The following is a 19,261-nucleotide window of genomic DNA, read 5'->3' as shown; positions in this document are numbered from 1 at the left end:
GATTCTTTATTGAGGGCTGATGTGACGTGACAGGTAAACCTCTTGGCCTACCGCAGCTCCAGAAGAAAACATGCATATGTGCCTCCACAATAAAGTGGAAAATAAAAACCAGCAAGACCTTAGCGCCATCCTGATTCATACAAATTGCCTAGCAACCGTTCCTTTTATTTGCTAAATATAGATGGAACAAGGACAGAGAGATGTCTATATCTGATACATTAGTAATATACAACTGTGAGCGGTATATGTCAACTTTAAACTGAATTGCAATTTTTTAGAACATTTTTTGACCGAAAAACATCTTATTGGCCATTAACAGTAAGAAATGTTATTCTGGAATGATAGCTGCTGTTGGTGTTATATTTTTTATTTTGTCATCATAGTAATTGAATTTAGTTTTAGCTGGTCCAAGTAGTTCAACTTTCCCTTATCCTCCTGTTTGTTATGAACATGTAACCACATTGGAAACTATTTATAGCTTTTAAACTGTAATTTTGAATTAAGTGTACAAAGATCACGATTAAAGAGTAATAGTAAGACAATAAAGATTATAATATAATGTGGTGTGCTGTGGCGACCCCTGAAGGGAGAAGCCTATTTTTTTGAATTGTTAATAGGTTTGTTGTGAAATAAACCTATTCATAAGAGGTAAAATAAACATAAAATGTGTAATTTTTGTTACATGGTGCAAAAATTACACATTTTATGTTTATTCTACCTAGTATTCACATTTCAGTACAAGATGCAAAACCTGACACATAACATAAGAAGAACTCTTCCATTTTACAGAAGCAGGCCTTTTGTTTTTGTTTTTATTATTATTTTATTTTGAAAGCTGGAACCGGACGTTTGTTGTTTTATTTTGTGTGTTTTCCTCTGCTGTTTCCGTCGGCCTCCTCGTCAAACTGCTTTCTCGCGTCAACCAAACCGACACCTGCGACTGTGGTCAGTTTGAATCGAGAGGATTTGATGTTTCAGCGATGATGTAATGATGGATATGTTCGAAGAACAGTCGTCGTGCTAACGTGCTTACCGTCAACGGACTCTGGTGATGTTGCCTTCCGCACGGAAACTGCCGGGTTCTGGCTGAGTTTTCGCTATGACTGGGTAAGAGGAAACTGTTGTTTATTGAGGGGAGAATTAAAAAACAAAAACACCAGTGTCTTGACACTATACAACGGGATTTCAGGCACGAATGCGTCTCCTTTAGCGTCAGAATAGTGTGGTTAGCGTCGCTAACAAATGTAAAAGCCGAAAAGTAACGAGAGAGTTTGCTAACAAATTCACACCAACGTTAGCTGCATTTATTTATGTCGGTCATAGACTTTTGTTCATATCTGTAATTGTTTGTTTCTGCCGATTGGTCACCGTGTAAATAAAGACGCATTTTAATAAGTGTTGGGAGTTTATTTATGTGATGTTTGACAGATAATTTATTGTCAGTATATATAGTATATTATAGTATAGTGCTGCAACTAATGATTATTTTCATAATCGATTAATATGTTGTTATTTTTTTGATTTATTGTTTGGTCCATAACATGTCATTCGACCTGGAAATGAAACCTGAAACCTGGAAATTATGATGTTCTCACATGTCTTGTTTTGTCCACACCAAAATTATTCCGTGTTAATGATTTCTTTGTTATATAATGGAACAAAAAATCAACATAGTACTCACATTTAAGAAGCTGAGTTCTTGAAAAAAACACGTAAGACTGCCTTTTCAATAAATCGAATCACTGATTATCAAAAAAGTTGACAATTAATATAGTAGTCAATTAATCGAGCAATTGTTTCAGTTCTAATTATTAGTATTACTCCTTTTGAGGTGGGTTTTGATAATATTGCTGGTGATATTTTGTGATAGTGAACAGAATATCTTTGTTTACCTATGGCTGGACATTTGTCTGGCTCTCACTTCTCCTGGGAATTTAGATGTATGTATGGGTGCAATTTATTGACAAACTGGGTAATGTCTGCAATCTAAATTGAAAAAATATTATGTAAAATAACTTAAGAAGTACATACTCGCAGCTATGAAATCGGGAAGAAGTGTAAGAGATTAATGGAGAAAATCTGACTCATGTTTTCCTCTGTTCATCAGTACGAGGACGGACCTACAACCATTGATAGCTATTTTTAAAGTAAGTATTCAGTAGTATAAACTTATCAGTTGAATGCTTGTTGACAGACTGGATTTATCAGCATTTAATCTGTTTAAATCGTGTTTGGTTAAAAACACTGACTGAAATGTGTGTCTTTGTGCCCACTTCACAGGTTGTCATCTTATTACCTTGCCAGCAAGATTTCCCAAACAGATTTTCAAATGAAAATGGAGGATATGCCCCTGTCAGGCCCAGACAACACCAAGCTGGAGGTGAGACATTGATGGATAGTAAATGAGTGGAAAGCCAGTTAAAGATGTTCCGCTTTGTCAGAGATGAATGCTCGGCCCGTGTCAATTAATCTCTTTGGGTGATGAAAGAGAAAGAAAAGACCCACTGTGTAATTGTGTAGGTGCTGGGATTAGAAACCTATATGTGCTTTATAAATTGTGTTCTCAGATCCATGTGTTTTTATCTGCAACTGAAAAGTTTTTAAATAAGACTTTAATGCAATCAAATATAGACAAATAATATGTTATATGAAATATTTGTAATTTCTCTGTCTTAAAAGCACAATTTCCATAATATTTTATTCGTGTTAAATGATTTATTTCATGTTCTAGGCCTTGGTCCATGACATCTACTCTGAACTGGTGGAAGATGCCTGTTTGGGCCTGTGTTTTGAAGTACACCGTGCTGTGAAACAGGGCTATTTCTTCTTGGATGAAACGGATCAAGAGAGCATGAAGGAGTTCGGTTGGTGTCCTGTCTTGTCCTCTGTATTACATTTCAAACATTCATTCAGCAGCCCACAACTATTTTATAGCTAAAGATGTAGTGAATCCTGAGCAGAGAGTGAAATCACACTGCCTTTGTGTTTGGGCTGTGATGTGTGTGTGCATGTCGCCACATGTGGGTCCACCCTTGTGAAACTGTTTACCCTCTCAATGCATAATTGCTCCAAATGCGGTGATGTAATCATGACACCTGGACTGAGATGCTATTTTTAATTCCTTTTCCTGCGGCATCTTTCACAGCACACAGTCACTGTAAACACACCTCTCATCTGCCCAACACCATTCTACTAAACCTGAAACCGAGTGGATATATTTTATTTTTATACAGTCTATGATCTCAATACCGCATGACGTGGAGCTCTGCAGACCAAAGCATCTCACTCAAATGCTCAGAATCACTTACGTGTAGGTGACACTCAGGCTGGGGGAAGTTCTGGGGCTAGTGCAACATCTAGTGGCATTGACTCTATCATATACATTCTTTTTATAAGCTTTAAGTTTGTCCTTGTCTGTTTGGTCACAATGCTTCCCCCCCCCCCCTTCACTGCTCTTGTAGAAATTGTGGATCAACCAGGAGTGGACATATTTGGGCAGGTGTACAATCAGTGGAAAAACAAAGAGTGTGAGTGTCCAAACTGCAAAAGACTGATAGCAGCGTCTCGTTTCGCACCACACCTGGAAAAATGCCTGGGCATGGGACGCAACAGCAGTCGGATTGCCAACCGCAGGTCGGTCAGTGAAATACTTGTAGTTGTATTGACACAAACTAAATGTGTGTGATGATCTGATGGTGTCATTTTTAACAGGCTAGCCAGCAATAATAACATGAGCAAATCAGAGAGTGATCAGGAAGACAACGATGATCTCAATGATAATGACTGGTCGTATGGGGCAGAAAAGAAAGGTACGCGCCTGAAAATAGTTTATCTTTAATCTACTATGTGTAAAGAGAATTAAGGTGGTTGCTCTCACAATAACAGTTAAACTTGTCCTTTTTACAGCCAAGAAGAGAAAGTCAGATAAGGTACATGTTTTCTTTTTCTTTTTTTAATTAGTCTTACAATAAATATATACATATTTTGTTTACTCTAATAGTCTTTTGTCTTGTGCAGAATCAAAATTCCCCAAGAAGATCCAAATCCCTAAAACACAAAAATGGTGAGTTAGTCAGGTGTTTATTTTCTGAATATGGTCACAACACACAGCAGAATAACTTGTGTCATATACAGTATGTTGTTGTTTGTGATAATAATCATTCTTTTAATATATGATGTTGTTTACATTTACAAGATTTTTAGTGTAAGAAGGGCTAAGAGATATTTTTTTCCCCAGGTGAACTTGGGAGCAGCATCAGTACAGAGCCCTATAAGGTAACTCTTCTCTTCTCTTCTCTTCTCTTCTCTTCTCTTCTCTTCTCTTCTCTTCTCTTCTCTTCTCTTCTCTTCTCTTCTCTTCTCTTCTGTCTCATATTGTAAACAAACTGCGCAGTTTTGATTATGCGTGTCTTCCTTATTTCCAGTATAACTACAGCACCGGCATCAGTTATGAATCCTTAGGTCCTGATGAAGTCAGATCCCTTCTATCGACAGTAAGGAACTTTCATTAATCCATGAAAGCATTCTGAGCTTTTCTAAAAATGTGATTTCTCCTGTTCTATTGTATTTGATAATAAAACATGTTTTTTAGTCAAGTACTTGTTTGCTTCAACAGCAATGTGGGGTGATCTCTGAACACACCAAGAAGATGTGTACCAGGTAATTACTGTATAATCTACTGGCACATGGACAAATCTTTTGTGTAGCTAACATCTCGGATAATTCAGGATAGACTCAGGTACTGTAACACCTTTCCTTATGTCATCTATAGTTTGAGGTTAGTCTTTATGCCCCTCTTTAGTTTTGCCTTTCTGTGAAACTTTGTCATGAGAGAGTGTCCAATACTAAACCACTTAAAAATGTTGTCTGAAACTTAAGTTCATGTTTGCATAGGAACTCTGGAAACATGATCAGTTTCATCTATCACGTATGTTGAGACTAACTCAATGGTACACAAGTGGCAACTCATTAGACCAGTGATTGATGTGCTTTCTCTGCAGAAGTATTATGCAGAGACAAATTTGTTATCAGACCATGGAAGACTGTCAGTGACCAAATTCTAACATATAATCATCATCCCCCTTTAATAAGTCTCGCTGTTGTTCCTCCTCATGTGATTGGTCACTGACTGAGTCTGCAGCAGTCCGTTCCACCTCCATCCCTCCACCCCTCCCTGTGGCTGTAGTGAGAAGCAGGGTGGTTCATGTAAATGTGTGAGGGACGTGGACGGCGACAATCAGGGATGTATAATGCCACCTTGTGTCCCACCAGGTCTCAGCGGTGTCCCCAGCACACGGACGAACAGAGGAGGGCTGTCAGGGTGTTCCTCCTGGGGCCGTCCGCGTGAGTGTGCCCTGTCCCCCCCCGCCCCCGTCACCCTCCCCTCACCCACAAGTGTCCCCTAACAAAAAGTCAAGTTTGAATGAGTGTTTTGACCGTCGTGGTGCAGGTGCTTGTGGAAACAAGCTCACTGTTCCTGATCATGACTAGAGACGGGAGCTGAACAATGCTGGTAGCCAGTGTTGTGAATAACTCTGGTACAAAGGCTGAGTTGTGTCAACAGAATAGTACTGTACACTGTTGCTAAAGGGAGTTTTTCTTTGTGACCTTTTATCACAAATTGAAGGGTTTTTGTCCTGGATGATTTGTGCAGGTGTAGTAAGCCACACTTTTGATCACAAAGCTTGTTCACATTAATCATCATTATATTCATAGTGACTCTTTCTTTAGCTCTTTCTTCACTTTATGTCATAAAGTCGTTGTATTGCAATTGTATTACAACTGTATTTAAGCGTAATTCAGGCCCCATTTAGACCTGATATTGACATGCGTATGGAGGGATCTAATCACATGCAGACAGCAGAAGTACCTGCATAAGGGCATTTAATTCATCCTGAATATATTAATATATAATAAATCCAGATAAATATATAAATCCAGTAACAAAAACACATTTGGATGAGGTTTGAGGATACAGGTTTTATTTTATTATTGTTATTATTATTATTTTTATTTAATTTAACCAGAAAAAAACACATTGAGATTAAAAATCTCTTTTCAAGTGTGTCCTGGCCAAGACGGCCAGCAGCAGCAGCAGCAGCAGCAGCACAGTTACAAAGTACAACGAGGTTACAGACAAAGTCAGCAGCAGTACGTACTGTACAATTAAATAACATTAAATAATCAAATATGCAATTTTCAGGATCACAATCTTAATCATAAAAAAATAAATCAGGAGGAACATGTACAGACGTATGTGTCTGCCTCCAAGTCGTCCAGCATTCCCCCTAAAAACATGTGGTCAAGTTCCTGAGCTTTTGGACACATTGGAGACCACTGCCTATGCTGACGACCTCTGACCAGCTTCACAGTGAACTGACAGTATTTTGTACACTTGTCATGGCCTAATGATTAATTCATCTGTAGCCAGCTCTGCAATATTGACACAGATCGACACATTATTTCTTTTTTGTAATGAGCAAAAACGTATCAAGATAAGCAGCGTGAGTCGGGCTTTGAGTGACTCGATAAAAACATAACTTTGTTCCTGGCATGACGATAGTTTGTTTTGGAATACAGCGCAGGTGAAGTGTAGTCCAATCACATGTGGTCGCATTTAGGAGACACATTTAGGATGCATTTAATGAATTGTAATTCCCGCTGTCTCTCCCTCTCTCTCTCTCTCCCCCCCCCCCGTGACAGGCCGCCCCTGCCCGACACAGACCCAGTAGTGGAGAGTGACAGCTTTGACATTCCAGATGGACAGACCCTGATGAGTCGTCTGCAGTGGGAAGACTCTCCTGATATTTCGCCCGCTGACTCGGCCTCATCGAAAACCAGTAAGGAAAAACAATGCAGTGCATTGAAAATAATTTATTTAGAGGGTGATTGTAAAGACAATGATTTTTTTTTTTGTCCAGGCACCAACCACTCAGATTCAAGAAAGCCTAAGAAGAAGAAGAGGACAGCTCTCAGTTTGAATAGTGGAGGAGGAGGAGGAGGAGGAGTAGGAGTGAGTCTGACTGGAGGCTGCAGCAGTGGCAGCAGCTCTCAGAGTAACATCAGCTTGTCAACCAAAAAAAAGAGGCCCAAACTCACAGGACCTTCCATTTCAAGTATCTATGATGACTTAAACTAGCAACAGCTCGTTTGTTGGACAAGATCTGCCCTCGTCTGATTATAATCCCCCCTGTCTTCCCTACATTTATAGTTCTAAATGTGGTGGGATTAAACTTGATTTAGTAGCTATTTAATCGGTCTGCCTTCACAAGTAAGGCATGATATTTTTTCCTGTTCAAGAACATAGTGTTCTAAAAAGATGGGGCAGATTCCAGTCAGTGTCTAAAAGTACTTACAAGGAAACTTGGGTCCTTTACACTCTGAAGACTGCACTGTTCAAAATTACAAAAAATGGCACTTTAGTAGCTGCTCTAGAGATTTACTGCGATAAGTTAATTTGACATAGTTACTCTTAAAAGTGTGGAAAGATTAACATCGGGTTATTTCTATTTACACTTTGACCAAAAAAATGCACACGGATGAAGATTACACCCTTAGCTTATTCGTCAGCATTTAATTTCTTAAAGTTGTTGTCAGCAATGTCAACTTCCTGTCCATTGCTGCCGTTACCTTTCCACTTCCTCCACCCGACGTCACCCCATGTTTGGTGAGTTAGACAGACAGACAGAGATAGACTAACATCACAACCAGAGAGCAAAGCTTCTTTGTGTCGATTTAAGCTTTGTGGGGTATTTAAAGTTAATTTACATTCAAACCACAGATATGAAAAAAAACATAAGGGTAGTAGCTTTAACATGGATTTAAACAGAGCCTCCTCACTTGAAACAAGTCTCTCCACCTGCTTCTGGGACTTTGCTGCAGGGTTTTGTTTATCCCTTTCAGCCAAGAGAGCTTTAGTGAGATCTTACACTGATATTGGGTGATAAATCCTGACTCGCACTCCTTCAGCACATCCTGATTTTTAGTGTTTAGTTTAGTGGTCAAGGCTCGGCTCCATATATTTAATCAGTGCAAAGATTTGTTTTAAATGGCAAAAGTTCTACTGCCCATTAATCAACCGAAGGAGATAATTGTGTTGTACAATAGTAAATATTGTATTACATTATACATAGATCATAAGAGGGTGTCACAGCACATGAAACAGCAGGAAAGCCACATAAATAAGAACATGATTGTCCAGATTTCTTCTGGTGTTGTGCTCATCTTGCTGTTAAAAGTCAAAATACCTGCTTTGGGAAAAAAAAGGCTTATAAGGAGACTAAAGTTGACTTTGAATATATAACCAATCAGTTTTTCTTTGTGGCTCCAAACCTATTCCGTCAATATCATGAAAAGGTTAAGTCTTAATTGTGGTTTTCTGACACCTTCAGGGACGCTGTCTTTGTAGTGACCTCCTGAACCGTCCCCTCCTTTTTATGACTTGATGGTCACTTATACTCGGTCGTGGCGAGACATGCTTTTTAATTCAACATGCTTATCCTGTAGTACTCATCATCAGCTTTTTAATTTTGGCATGGTATTGCACAGGTGTGTGTGTGTGCGTGTGTGTGTGTGATGACTTACTTCAGCGTGAGAGTCACTGTGTTTGTGTGTATTGTTTATATTTGCATAAAACTATGCATCCTAGAATGTGACATTTTTGTGTACGTGCCATTTAAAAAAAAAAAAAAAAATACTTAAGTGTTTACATCAACAATAAGGTTAAGTTTTAATTTGTCACTGCCTATTAAGTGATGTGTATATTATTATTATTATTATTATTATTATTATTATTTGTGTTTAAATGCAGATTTTGATATTTGACGAGCCAAAAGGCTTTTAGGGCACATGTATAGTACGTGCATATGACATGAGATAAAAAATGGAATCATAATTCTGACATTTTCCTACCTTCAGGACTCCCCAGTTTATTGTAAAATAATTCTACGTATAAGTAGGTCAATGCTAAAACTCTTGCTTGTCATTTGTGATCATGAGCGATGCATCTCTACTTGTAAGCCTGTAATAAACAATGTGTGTTGTTAGAGGTGAAGATGAATTACTTGCTTTAGTGAACTTCTCAGAATTGATGTTTAAGGGCTTTATTTTCTTAAAGGCTTGATTATTGCAGTGCTTGTGAACAACAATACCAGTATCAGTCTAATATAGTGTTTTGCCTCTTTTAACAACCTAGTTGTCATTATATTTGCATTGATGCATTTAGCACCAGCCCTTTCAACATAAAGAGACCGACATATGCAGTTCTTACGCATGTCCTTGTCAAAGACACGGTGGTGGACATCTCCTCAAAGCATTTTGTTTGTGTGTAGTGAAGTAGGTACACTTACGATATCGTATTGATTACCCTTTTCTTTGTTTGATATCCAATCCAGTGGTTTTTGCTCATATATGACCAATACCCATGGCCGAGTATTGTGTCTGCTCATGTGGAGAAGTAGTTTTGGCAATTAAATATTCAGGCTTCTAGGCCTGTTTACGATCACAGTTACATAGCGTTGTACTCGGCTTACTTACATGATGCAGCACAACCTGAAATTCCACAATACAACTAAGTCAGCTACAGTTTTGAGAAGCAGGGCTTCTAATGTACAAACGACCACTTCTTCAGCAGTTTTATTTTTCAACATTAAAAAGGTTGAAAATCTCCCTGTACTATCAAAGTAAGGTGTTCTGCAGGTCATGTACTTTTTCCAATGTGGACCCCAGGTGTTTTTGTATACTCTGTAATCAGGCATATTTAGGTTTTCACAGTGTGATCAAAATAATGGAATTTCCATTGAATGATTACTTTTTCCCCACATTCGTTTGTTTGTCAGTGTCTTCAGTGACATTTGTGCTCTTTTTAATCTTTTTTTGCAGTGAAGTCCTGTGACGTGCACTAAAGGTAAACAGTGGTTGAGACGCTTCTGTGGGAAGTGACCCAGTTTTTGTGGAAGAAGCAAACAAATGTTGGATCTCCTTTGGCTCATTCTGTATCTGTGAGTGCTGTGGGTTTTCAGGATTTACTTTTTCCACGCACAATTTCACATGGGTGCATGTGTGAATGACTGTTGTATGAACAAAATGTGATGTCGGGGGTTTTTCGTCACTGCCATGCAAAGCTATGTTTGTATATAAATAAACACAAATCACACTCGGAGGTCACTTCTTTAGACCACAAACAGATACTGTAACAGGTTTGGTTTGAAATGCTTTAATCTGAGACATCACTGAAGCCAGAGCAGTCCAGCATTATCAGGAGAGCTGAATATCCTCCTCCAATTTTAAGTGCCAGATGCAGGTTCACCCGATTCATTTGATCTTTTTATTTACAGAAAATACATAATACAGTATATTTACAATATCTTCTCAAAAAAAGGGTTTATTTTAATGACTAGGGATTATTTTAGTTTCTGAGCACAGCATTGACGTAGCTGTATAGTTTGTATTTGCCTACACCGCTTGAATCATTCACATAATGCAAAGTAATGTTAAAAAGTCAAACTGGCACACAGCACAACAGAGAATGGTTCCAGAAGATATAGATTCTTGCATTCATCCGGTTTTCTATATCTTTAAACACAGAAACTGGACTAACAATTAAAAAAAAAAAGCAGACAAGATAAAGCAAGAGTATTAAAACGTGGTGTGATCCACTAAGTCATTTTTGAAGAGAAGCTAAGTTATGGTTCAGTTAAAGCAGATGTTCACTTACTGTAGATTATTTACCCACATATATTGTACAATCACCCATTTTCTTGGAACATGCGCAAACAGGCTGAGTTTACCACCCATACACGCATACACTCCAGTCACCTGCATTTGTAGAGAGGCCTTTTTTGATTAGTCCATGTCTACAAATACCCCCCCACCTACTGTGGTTATTTTTACCACATAACATTCGGCTTACAAGCGAGTGCCCCCTGCCTTTTTAGCGGCTGTGCATCCCAAATATGAGAAAGCTGAAGAACACAGTGACTCCTACCAGGGAGATGGTCGCAGGGGCAGTGAATAACTGCCTATAGTTGATGCGGAAGTACCACACCACAGCCAGTACCACCACGAACACAGGAACCACCAGGCTGCTGGTGCTAATGGCCACACCTGCAGCTCTGAATCCCCCTGACCCGACTCCTGCCCCAGACTCGACTCCCTCCTCTGGACTGACCTCGCGAAGAGCCGGGGAGACATGGCAGTGGATCACGCTGTTATGTGAGATGTTTAGGGCTAACAAAGTCTTCTTAGGATCCTGCAGCAGTTGGCCTTGGTAGATTAGTTTTATTTGATGCTCCCGACCTGAGAAATATTTACTGGAGAAGAAAAGAAGAGAAGAGCCATTAAAAAGGAATAGATTTTAGATTTAAGTTTGTATGTTCAGCCAACTCAGTGTTAAGAACATCACTTAGCTTTCATGTGTTAAGCTGATGGTGAGGGAATGAGCTATGTGCATGTCTGTCACAGCACAGCTTTGTCAAGTTGTGTGTCAACTGGAGGAGGCGTATGTGGATACTGACACTGTGTCAGCACTGTGGATACTGAGTTACTGACACTGTTGCAACGGAGTATCAAATCCAATGGTGTTTTTTCTTTTGTTCATAGACCATTTATAAATAGTGGATTGTAATCTCCTGGTTTGCTCATTGAGGCCAAAAAGAAAGTAGGAGTATAATGAATAGTCACCAGGGTGCGATTTTTCTGGCTACGAAAAGAAGTCAATTTGAGAAAATTAGAAAATTAGCTTATACCTCTCACTTGATTTAAAGCCCACATAGACCGGAAGCTCCAATTAACGCTGTGTTTGTGCGTGTATCTGCGTCATTACCTCGTTTATGAAACCCTAAAGTTTCAGAACAAACAGTTCAGCCACTGCTGAGCAAATAGTGTTGTATTGTTTTCCTGGGCTCTGCGAAGTGGCACTTCCCTATTTTAACCATGAAAACAAGTTAATATATGTAAGTAGACCTCCATAACTGACATATATGTGCTATACCAGCATTCGATGTCACCTTTAGAACATCAGTAAACATTTTCTTGAGGAGTTGACAGTCTCAATCGCACAGGATGTCTATTTTTGTAAATTAGAGAAAAAGGGATGATAAAGCATGGCACGAGTGGACACCAATGTGATTGACAGCTGGTATTGTACAATACAAAGTACCTGGTTACAATTTAAGTCTGAATTTCCAGTTGCAAAAACTCAACATGCTGTTTCAGATTCTTGTGACCAATTGCTACTTGGCAATAATAAGAGAATAGAATTGTTTTTTTCAATCCTATGAAATGTGTATATTTTAAACCTACCTCTTTAATTCTCCTATTGTATCCTGTGGTTCGACAACAGCCAACTCTTCAGTGTCATTCAAGAACTTAAGTCGTACAGAAATGGAAGTTGTAGTCATGGTGGTCGTGGTGGGGGTGATGGTACTGGTCAAAACAGGGAGAGACTTTCTGACACTTTTATTTCCCTCTTCCAGCTCTTCCAGTTCTTCATCATCATCCTCTTCCTCATCTTCATCATCAACTTCATCCTCATCATCAGAATTATGCAGTCTTTCAGCCTGTGGTTGCTTGCTCTGAATGTCCAGCAGAAGATCTGTCCTAACTCCCTCTGCTTCCTCCCCCTCTCCTCTCTCACCCCCCGGCTCACCGTCATCCGACTTGTTTTCCTGTGACGGTGGGGGAGTCTGCTGTTCAGGCGGATCAGCGCTGGGAGAGCTTCCGCTGTAAGTGTCATGGCCCCCCAGTCCGATGAGAGACGCGTGAGCGCCCACAGTGAGGATGGTGCCCAGTATGTGGTCTCCGCGATCGGCCACATGAGTTGAGAGCCAAGCCATGACAAGTGCCAGGACCAGGAGCAGCACACCTCCTGCTGCTGTGACCTCCCCCTCCATCCCGTCCAACATGGTCAGTGCACACACTGCCATCTCTGTCTTCCTCACCTGCTAAAGACAAAAATCGAAGAGAATGTTACAATCAAAATGCAGCAAAAGCCGGATCATAGATGAAGGGCTGGGTGTTGATTAAAATGTTTAATATGGTATCAATATTGATATCTGGAATACTTTATATGAAATCTATCTTTACAAAGATTTACATTACTGTCAAATTCTTCTGTTTTTCAGCTAACATGTTAACAGACTCAAAGCAGTTTGTCTATTGGCTCATCAACACTAATTACATCAACTCCATCAAAAATGAAATTACACCACATTTTTCTATATTCATGACAGAGGAAGTTCAGCCAATACCACAAGAGTACTGAAGTATGATACCTAGCTCTAACAACGTGTCATCATCTACAGTTGTTTTTCCACCAAAGTAGTACAGTGCAGTTCACTGTGACATCATCACATCAGTGTGACACAGTGTAGCACACCAATAAACTCAAGGACGAAAAACAAGACACAGTAAACACTGCTGTACAGGAATTCTATTTAAAAAGAAACACACAAATCCTTGAATCCTTTCTCTGTCATAATGTGTTTTCCCCATTCCTGTTTTTCAGCATTGTCTGTTGACCAATCTCAGATTGCAGTGTATCTAGCTCCACCCCACCCTTTAGGCAACAGACCACTATATGCTGGGTCAAAGCATGGGACAGTAAATATCAGTTGTTTTGATGACTTTCACAACTTTTGAGAATTGAATTGAAAACAATGATGAACAAAATACTGTACATTTGATGTGATGCATAATTAGTAAAACAGATACAATGGAGATAGATGGAGCATCTCTTAACATAGCTTTCTCCCTCTTCTACAGCCAGGTAACGTCTGCCCAAGTTTCCCCTCATTCATTTGAGCAGTGTCACTGCGCACAGACATCAAGTCGCATCACTCAGAGAGTGAAACTGTCAGGGACTGTTTACAATAGAGCGCCTTAATTGATTAATTAAAATATTGATATCGATTATTGTATTGCATGAGGATGAACAACAATATATCACCATATCGATATTTTGACCCACCCCTACATAATAGCATATCTATATGCCCTATTTGTAAAGTGATACTGAACATAACATATAGTTATTACAATTATACATTCAATTAATTAAAAAAAATCATATAAATAGAACATACAAGAGTACAAAACCAAATTTCACTCGGTCTTTCGTTTCTATTTGTCCTGTTTTGATTCACATTGTTTTGCTTGATGATGAAAACCTTGTCTCTTATTTCTTAAAATTGGAACAATAATCGCATAGTTCAGATGGAGTGAACTTTGACCTTACACCTTAGATCAAAGCTACTCTACATGAAACACAATCATCGTTTCAGTCCATGAAAGTCACGAGCAGCAAAACACGATCAGCCGTTTTGGTAACAAGATGGAAGACAACAAACTGTGATCCAGTCATAAGGTGTGATCATGTGGAAAAGTTGTTAAGCATGAAAACAGCTGTATTGAGTTCAGATCCGAAACAACAGCAACCGTCGGCGCAGCTCAACAGCTGTTGTCTTGTAACTATGATACTATAGTTCCACCACACACCTACTCAAAGCCCCGCAGTAATCGTCATGTCTGTCGTTATATTCTGCCCTTCTGTGCACCAGATGTAGATGTTTAAGGTCACCTCCTTCTAACGCACACTTTAGCGAGCTAAGCTGTAGCTGTAGGCTTTAGCTTGAGAGCTAGCTCGCCAGCCCACACTGCTAGCCGAAAAACGTCCTTCGGTAGTTAACGACTCTCGCTGCTCGGCTTGTTTCTGCGCCAACGTCTTACAAAAAAACAACTGAAATGTATTATATTTGTGTGGATGTGTTAAAGTTGTTTTAGTGTAAAAATGACGTAACCTTACCTGCCCGCAGCTAGCTCAGAGCATGTTTGAAGACTGAGCTAAACACTAGTTAGCAGTTGCTAAACCCCACATAATAAACACAGCGCAGGCGGTGTGACGTCATCCCCGTCATCCCGTGGCAGACGAAGCGCTTGTTTCTGTTAGGGGATACACCGGTTAGTATACATATCAAGCTGTTTTAACATTTAATAGCCAGGTTTGACTGCCTGGAATTATCATTACGGATATCTGTGACGTCATTTTTGACTAGTTGTTATTTAATTTTGGCAAGTATAAATTGTAGTTATAGATATCTGCAAGTCAGCTTTTACTTATCAAAAAGACGTCACAGACATTTTTTACAAACCAGGATGACGTCACTTTTGCCATCCATGTGTATGGGGTTTGTCATAGATATCTGCAACAAAGGACAATGTACACATCTTCAACTGAGGATAATTAAAAAATAACTTCAATTTGAATGCCAGGAAATTATGATTGAATAATAATGATAAAAAAAAAAAAAAAAAAAAGTTATTTGGCCAGTAGAAATGTCTGAGATATTTGGTCAAATTAAAAATATTCTTGTCTCTAATTTTGATAAACTCAGGCTAATTAGATATGATTATATTAAAAAAATCATACTTTAAAATGCATTTGAAAATGTAGTAATGCATTAAACCTAAATTAAAATGCACCACAATTATTTATATGTACATAATCATCATACATAGAATATGTCTTACTGCTGCAATGGTATAACTCCATGTTATATTTACATTTATAACAGTACTTTAATACAGATATTAAAGTCAAACGGCAAAACCAACAACAAGCATTCCTTGTGAATATAAAAAATGATAAGACATTGTGCTGGTGGTAAAAGTGCTTTTATTTCTTCCAAAATGTCCAAACAAAAATGTTAATATTAATTATGCATTGTTCACACAACAAAGTAATATTAAAGTAATTTAAAGTTTGCACACAAAAAAACAAGTGAAAAATAGACAGAAAAATATGCAGATATATATTTTATTTGTACATTTCAGACAATATTTCTGAACAAGCACCACCGTGCTACAACACTTGGGCTGCAATGATTCACTGATTATGTATCAATTATAATTTTCAGGTTTGGTAAACACAGATCAACATGTTCTGACATTTTATGGACCTAATAAGTTCCTGATTAATTGAAAAAATAATCAACGGATTAGATAGATAGATAGATACTTTATTTATCTCACAGAGAAATTCACAATTAATGGGTTCACAATCAATCAATTTTGATAAAATAGTTACTTGCTGCTCTATACAACACACAGTCAATGGAGTGTTCCATCATTACGCAGCAGCACATAATCCCTCACAGAAGTGGGAATGTCCAGTTTATTGACTGCTGAGTGACACCGGGCTCCGAGGCGTAGGCGTAACGCACATCGACAGAGATGCTGCAGAGAGCGAGGCTGTCCACTGCGCTGACGCACCAAGTCAAAGAAAGCCTGATGCTCCTGAGGTAGAGAGGAAGAAACCGAGACGCTGGTTATAAAGAACAACAAAACAGGAAGTGGTTCAACGCTGCAGAGAACTCATACTGTATACCTCATATATCTCAGCAGGCAGTGAGTCCATCCAGTCACAAGGAGGAACACATGTATATGAGTTCAGCATCACTTCCAGAGTGGCAGGAGAGAGGATGCACTGCTTTAGCATCTACATGTACAGAGGGCATGAACAAATCCCTCAAAAGATGCAAGAGAAAGGAAATTTGAAGTACATCAAAAATAGTCAAGCTACATTAAAAAAAGAGCAGAGGATCAATAATTGAACAGTTTCCTGATTCTGTAATGAGGCAAAAACAATAACAATATAATTTTCTTCAACATATATCAACATTATTTTTTATGCGTTGAGCACATTAAGACATAACGCCTCTAAATCTTTTGACCTCAGGAATGTAAAATAATTAATGTGTTTGGTGTTTTCTGTCCATAAAGAAGTTTAAAATCACAATTAACAAAATGCATTTGAAATTATATGACATAACAATAAATAGTAATTTAAATATTTATTTCATGATATTGTTTTTGGCTATATCATCCAGCGCTAATTGTCGCCCTAGTTTTCAGCCATTTTCTGTCACAGTTTTTCTGCTTTTCTCTGCATTAGATAACACTTAAAGGTGTGGTGTGCAAGAATTAGTGACATCTAATGGTGACACTGGAGAATGTAAAGAAAAAATTGGATTCCTCTACTCCCTCCTCCCTTTCTCATGCATGTCAAGGAGTTTGTTCACGCTTCTGTAGAAACATACAAGATGGTAAATAGGCTCATAAAAAAAGATTAATTCTAAGGCTACAAAAATCAAAAAAGCAATTGTACACGTATACAATCATAGATATGGATAGCACATTAAACCTCTGCCAATAAACCCTCCTAAATATCACACACTGGACATTTTACATGTATGTGTTACCATATTCGCTTGCAGACCTTTGGTAAAACAGACTTGGCTCCATAGTTCAAAAGCGACCGTGCTATTTCTTCAGGTTGCTTGTCCAGATAATCTTCCACCACCTTAATACACAAGGGGAAAAAAAGAGTTCATATCACAGCATGAGCTTAAATATCCATGATCATAAATCTATGTTTTATGACTGTCTTTTAAAATATTTTACTTAAATTTTACCCAGCCCGTATTTACTACCTGTAACAGGCAGTCCATTGGTGTGTATCCTACACAGTTTGCGACATCGGCCTTTGCTCCATGCTGCAGGAGGATGTCTACGATCCTGGAGCAGCAGTTTGCGCAGGCGTTGTGCAGTGGGGTGTGCTTCTTCCTGCCTGCAGTTTTGGGGTCGGCTCCTGCACCCAGTAGCATCTGAATCACTCTGAGGTAGCGGCCGGTTTCCGACGGCCTCTCGGCTCCAGAGCAAGCAGCGTTCAGAGGAGTCTCCCCTTCACGATTTGTGGCCAACACGTCCGCCCCGTGGCTCAGGAAGAGCTCCACATGCTCCTCCAGGCCTCGCCGAGCCGCCACGTGTAGAGGTGTGACCCTCAACTCCTTCATCCTCACATTGACCTCAGCATCTCCTTCTAAGAGCAACTCTGCACAGCTGAAACAAGGTGCCAGTTTTCTAATCAAGGCATGCACAAGCTCTGAGAATACAAAAACACTGCATGTTTTTTGTAGTTAAAAGCCTTTAGGGCATATATAATTTTCTTATTATGTTGGCACAACATTTTTAAAGAAAACATTAAAGGTCCAGTGTGTAAGATTTAGTGACACACTCAAAATGCATGCTCTGGCTGGTTTGTCTCGTCAAGTAGAAACATGGCAGTACAAGATGACGGCCTCTGTGAGGTAGATTATATGGTACCAATAAACCATCTTAAATGTGACATATTGGACCTTAAAGATGAACCTTGAACAGTTATATCAGCTTCTTGATAACTCACTGGAATGACTGTGCAGATGTGCAGAGGTGAAGAGCAGCACTACCATCTGCGGTCAACAGTTCAGCATCTGCTCCGTGAGAAAGAAGCAGCCCCACGCAGACAGCGTGGCCACCCATGCAAGCGTCGTGGAGAGCCGTGTTGCCTCCAGGGTCTGCGTTCACCTCAGCTCCACGAAACAGCAGCTCCTCCACACATCCTGAATGTCCTCTGCTGGCAGCCAGACGTAAAGCTGAGCTTTGTTTCACTTTGGAGCTCAGCGTCCACATGCCTGACAGAGGAATGGAAAGATTGTTAAATATCAACAAAACAACATTAATGTAAGATAATACAAAAAAAAAGACGTTTTGAAAGTCTTACCCGTCTCTGGAGCCCATACCATCTCCTCTTGCACTGTCTCCATAAGTGCATTCACCATCGCTGGGTCCTTCAGCACTGCATACACTCCTCTCATGTCTCCATACATGAAGGTGTTGTGGACAGATGTGTCCCTACATCGCATCTGGGATGGAGGAGCCCGGACCTCCTGAAGATGCTGCTGCTGTCTGGATGGAAGCCTTGGAGCTTGAGGCAGCGGGGCTCTGGTCAAAGCTCTCCTCTGGGCCAATGCTCGTCGAGCATCCTCCCATTCCTGAAACTCCCGCTCCACTCTCAGAGAGCGCAGTGTCGTAGACGTGAACGGAAATGTCTCCCTTGACATGACACCTTGTTGTCGGCACAAGAAAAATAACCAAAAAAATATTTTACACCTGATTTTAAAGTAATGCTTTACTCCATGCAGTTAAGTAAATAAGTTAAGCAATGAAGCAAAGGGTCTTGCTGAGCAATACTGTGAGAAGAAATGTCACCCTACATCTACTACTCACCCTTTACTGGAACTGCAGTGAGTCACTGTACAGTGTAGATCAAGTAAAGACTTTTACTTTCACTTTACAACTGAAACCAACTGGGTTACTTATTAAAATATGTCAAAAGAACCCAACAACAACCCTCAGAATGTTGCGTCCTTCCTCTGTGAGCACACTC

General features: G+C 39.4%; 3 protein-coding genes across 6 annotated transcripts; 1 reads left to right on the top strand and 2 right to left on the bottom strand.

Annotated features, from left to right (window-relative positions):
- Window positions 1-866: 866 nt before the first annotated feature.
- Window positions 867-10,156, top strand: atxn7l3a (ataxin 7 like 3a). 2 transcript variants are annotated; one of them, XM_058653498.1, is made up of 14 exons: window positions 868-1,107; window positions 2,108-2,147; window positions 2,281-2,380; window positions 2,732-2,864; window positions 3,462-3,633; window positions 3,712-3,809; window positions 3,907-3,929; window positions 4,018-4,063; window positions 4,238-4,275; window positions 4,425-4,493; window positions 4,616-4,659; window positions 5,272-5,343; window positions 6,703-6,839; window positions 6,921-10,156. In XM_058653498.1, exons 3-14 carry the CDS (start codon window positions 2,330-2,332, stop codon window positions 7,136-7,138), a joined length of 1,101 nt encoding a protein of 366 aa, XP_058509481.1. In that variant the 5' UTR covers window positions 868-1,107; window positions 2,108-2,147; window positions 2,281-2,329; the 3' UTR covers window positions 7,139-10,156. The 2 variants fall into 2 exon arrangements, with proteins under 2 accessions (XP_058509482.1, XP_058509481.1); XM_058653499.1 differs by lacking the exon at window positions 5,272-5,343 and having other exon boundaries at window positions 867-1,107.
- A 154-nt stretch (window positions 10,157-10,310) lies between these two features.
- On the bottom strand, window positions 10,311-14,959 carry tmub2 (transmembrane and ubiquitin-like domain containing 2). 2 transcript variants are annotated; one of them, XM_058653501.1, is made up of 3 exons: window positions 14,801-14,959; window positions 12,301-12,941; window positions 10,311-11,309 (listed from the first exon to the last, which is right to left on the bottom strand). In XM_058653501.1, the coding sequence occupies exons 2-3, from the start codon at window positions 12,921-12,923 to the stop codon at window positions 10,931-10,933; spliced, it is 1,002 nt and encodes a 333-aa protein (XP_058509484.1). In that variant the 5' UTR covers window positions 12,924-12,941; window positions 14,801-14,959; the 3' UTR covers window positions 10,311-10,930. The 2 variants fall into 2 exon arrangements, with proteins under 2 accessions (XP_058509484.1, XP_058509485.1); XM_058653502.1 differs by having other exon boundaries at window positions 12,301-12,938; window positions 14,801-14,888.
- Window positions 14,960-15,795: 836 nt separating this feature from the next.
- On the bottom strand, window positions 15,796-19,256 carry asb16 (ankyrin repeat and SOCS box containing 16). 2 transcript variants are annotated; one of them, XM_058653933.1, is made up of 7 exons: window positions 19,102-19,256; window positions 18,596-18,940; window positions 18,239-18,506; window positions 17,487-17,895; window positions 17,273-17,356; window positions 16,382-16,492; window positions 15,796-16,290 (listed from the first exon to the last, which is right to left on the bottom strand). In XM_058653933.1, exons 2-7 carry the CDS (start codon window positions 18,933-18,935, stop codon window positions 16,105-16,107), a joined length of 1,398 nt encoding a protein of 465 aa, XP_058509916.1. In that variant the 5' UTR covers window positions 18,936-18,940; window positions 19,102-19,256; the 3' UTR covers window positions 15,796-16,104. The 2 variants fall into 2 exon arrangements, with proteins under 2 accessions (XP_058509916.1, XP_058509918.1); XM_058653935.1 differs by lacking the exon at window positions 15,796-16,290 and having other exon boundaries at window positions 16,425-16,492; window positions 17,256-17,356.
- Window positions 19,257-19,261: the final 5 nt, after the last annotated feature.

This window comes from Solea solea, chromosome 16, assembly GCF_958295425.1.
Source record: "Solea solea chromosome 16, fSolSol10.1, whole genome shotgun sequence".
Lineage (NCBI taxonomy): Eukaryota > Metazoa > Chordata > Actinopteri > Pleuronectiformes > Soleidae > Solea > Solea solea.
This window is presented reverse-complemented; position numbering and strand designations above follow the sequence as displayed.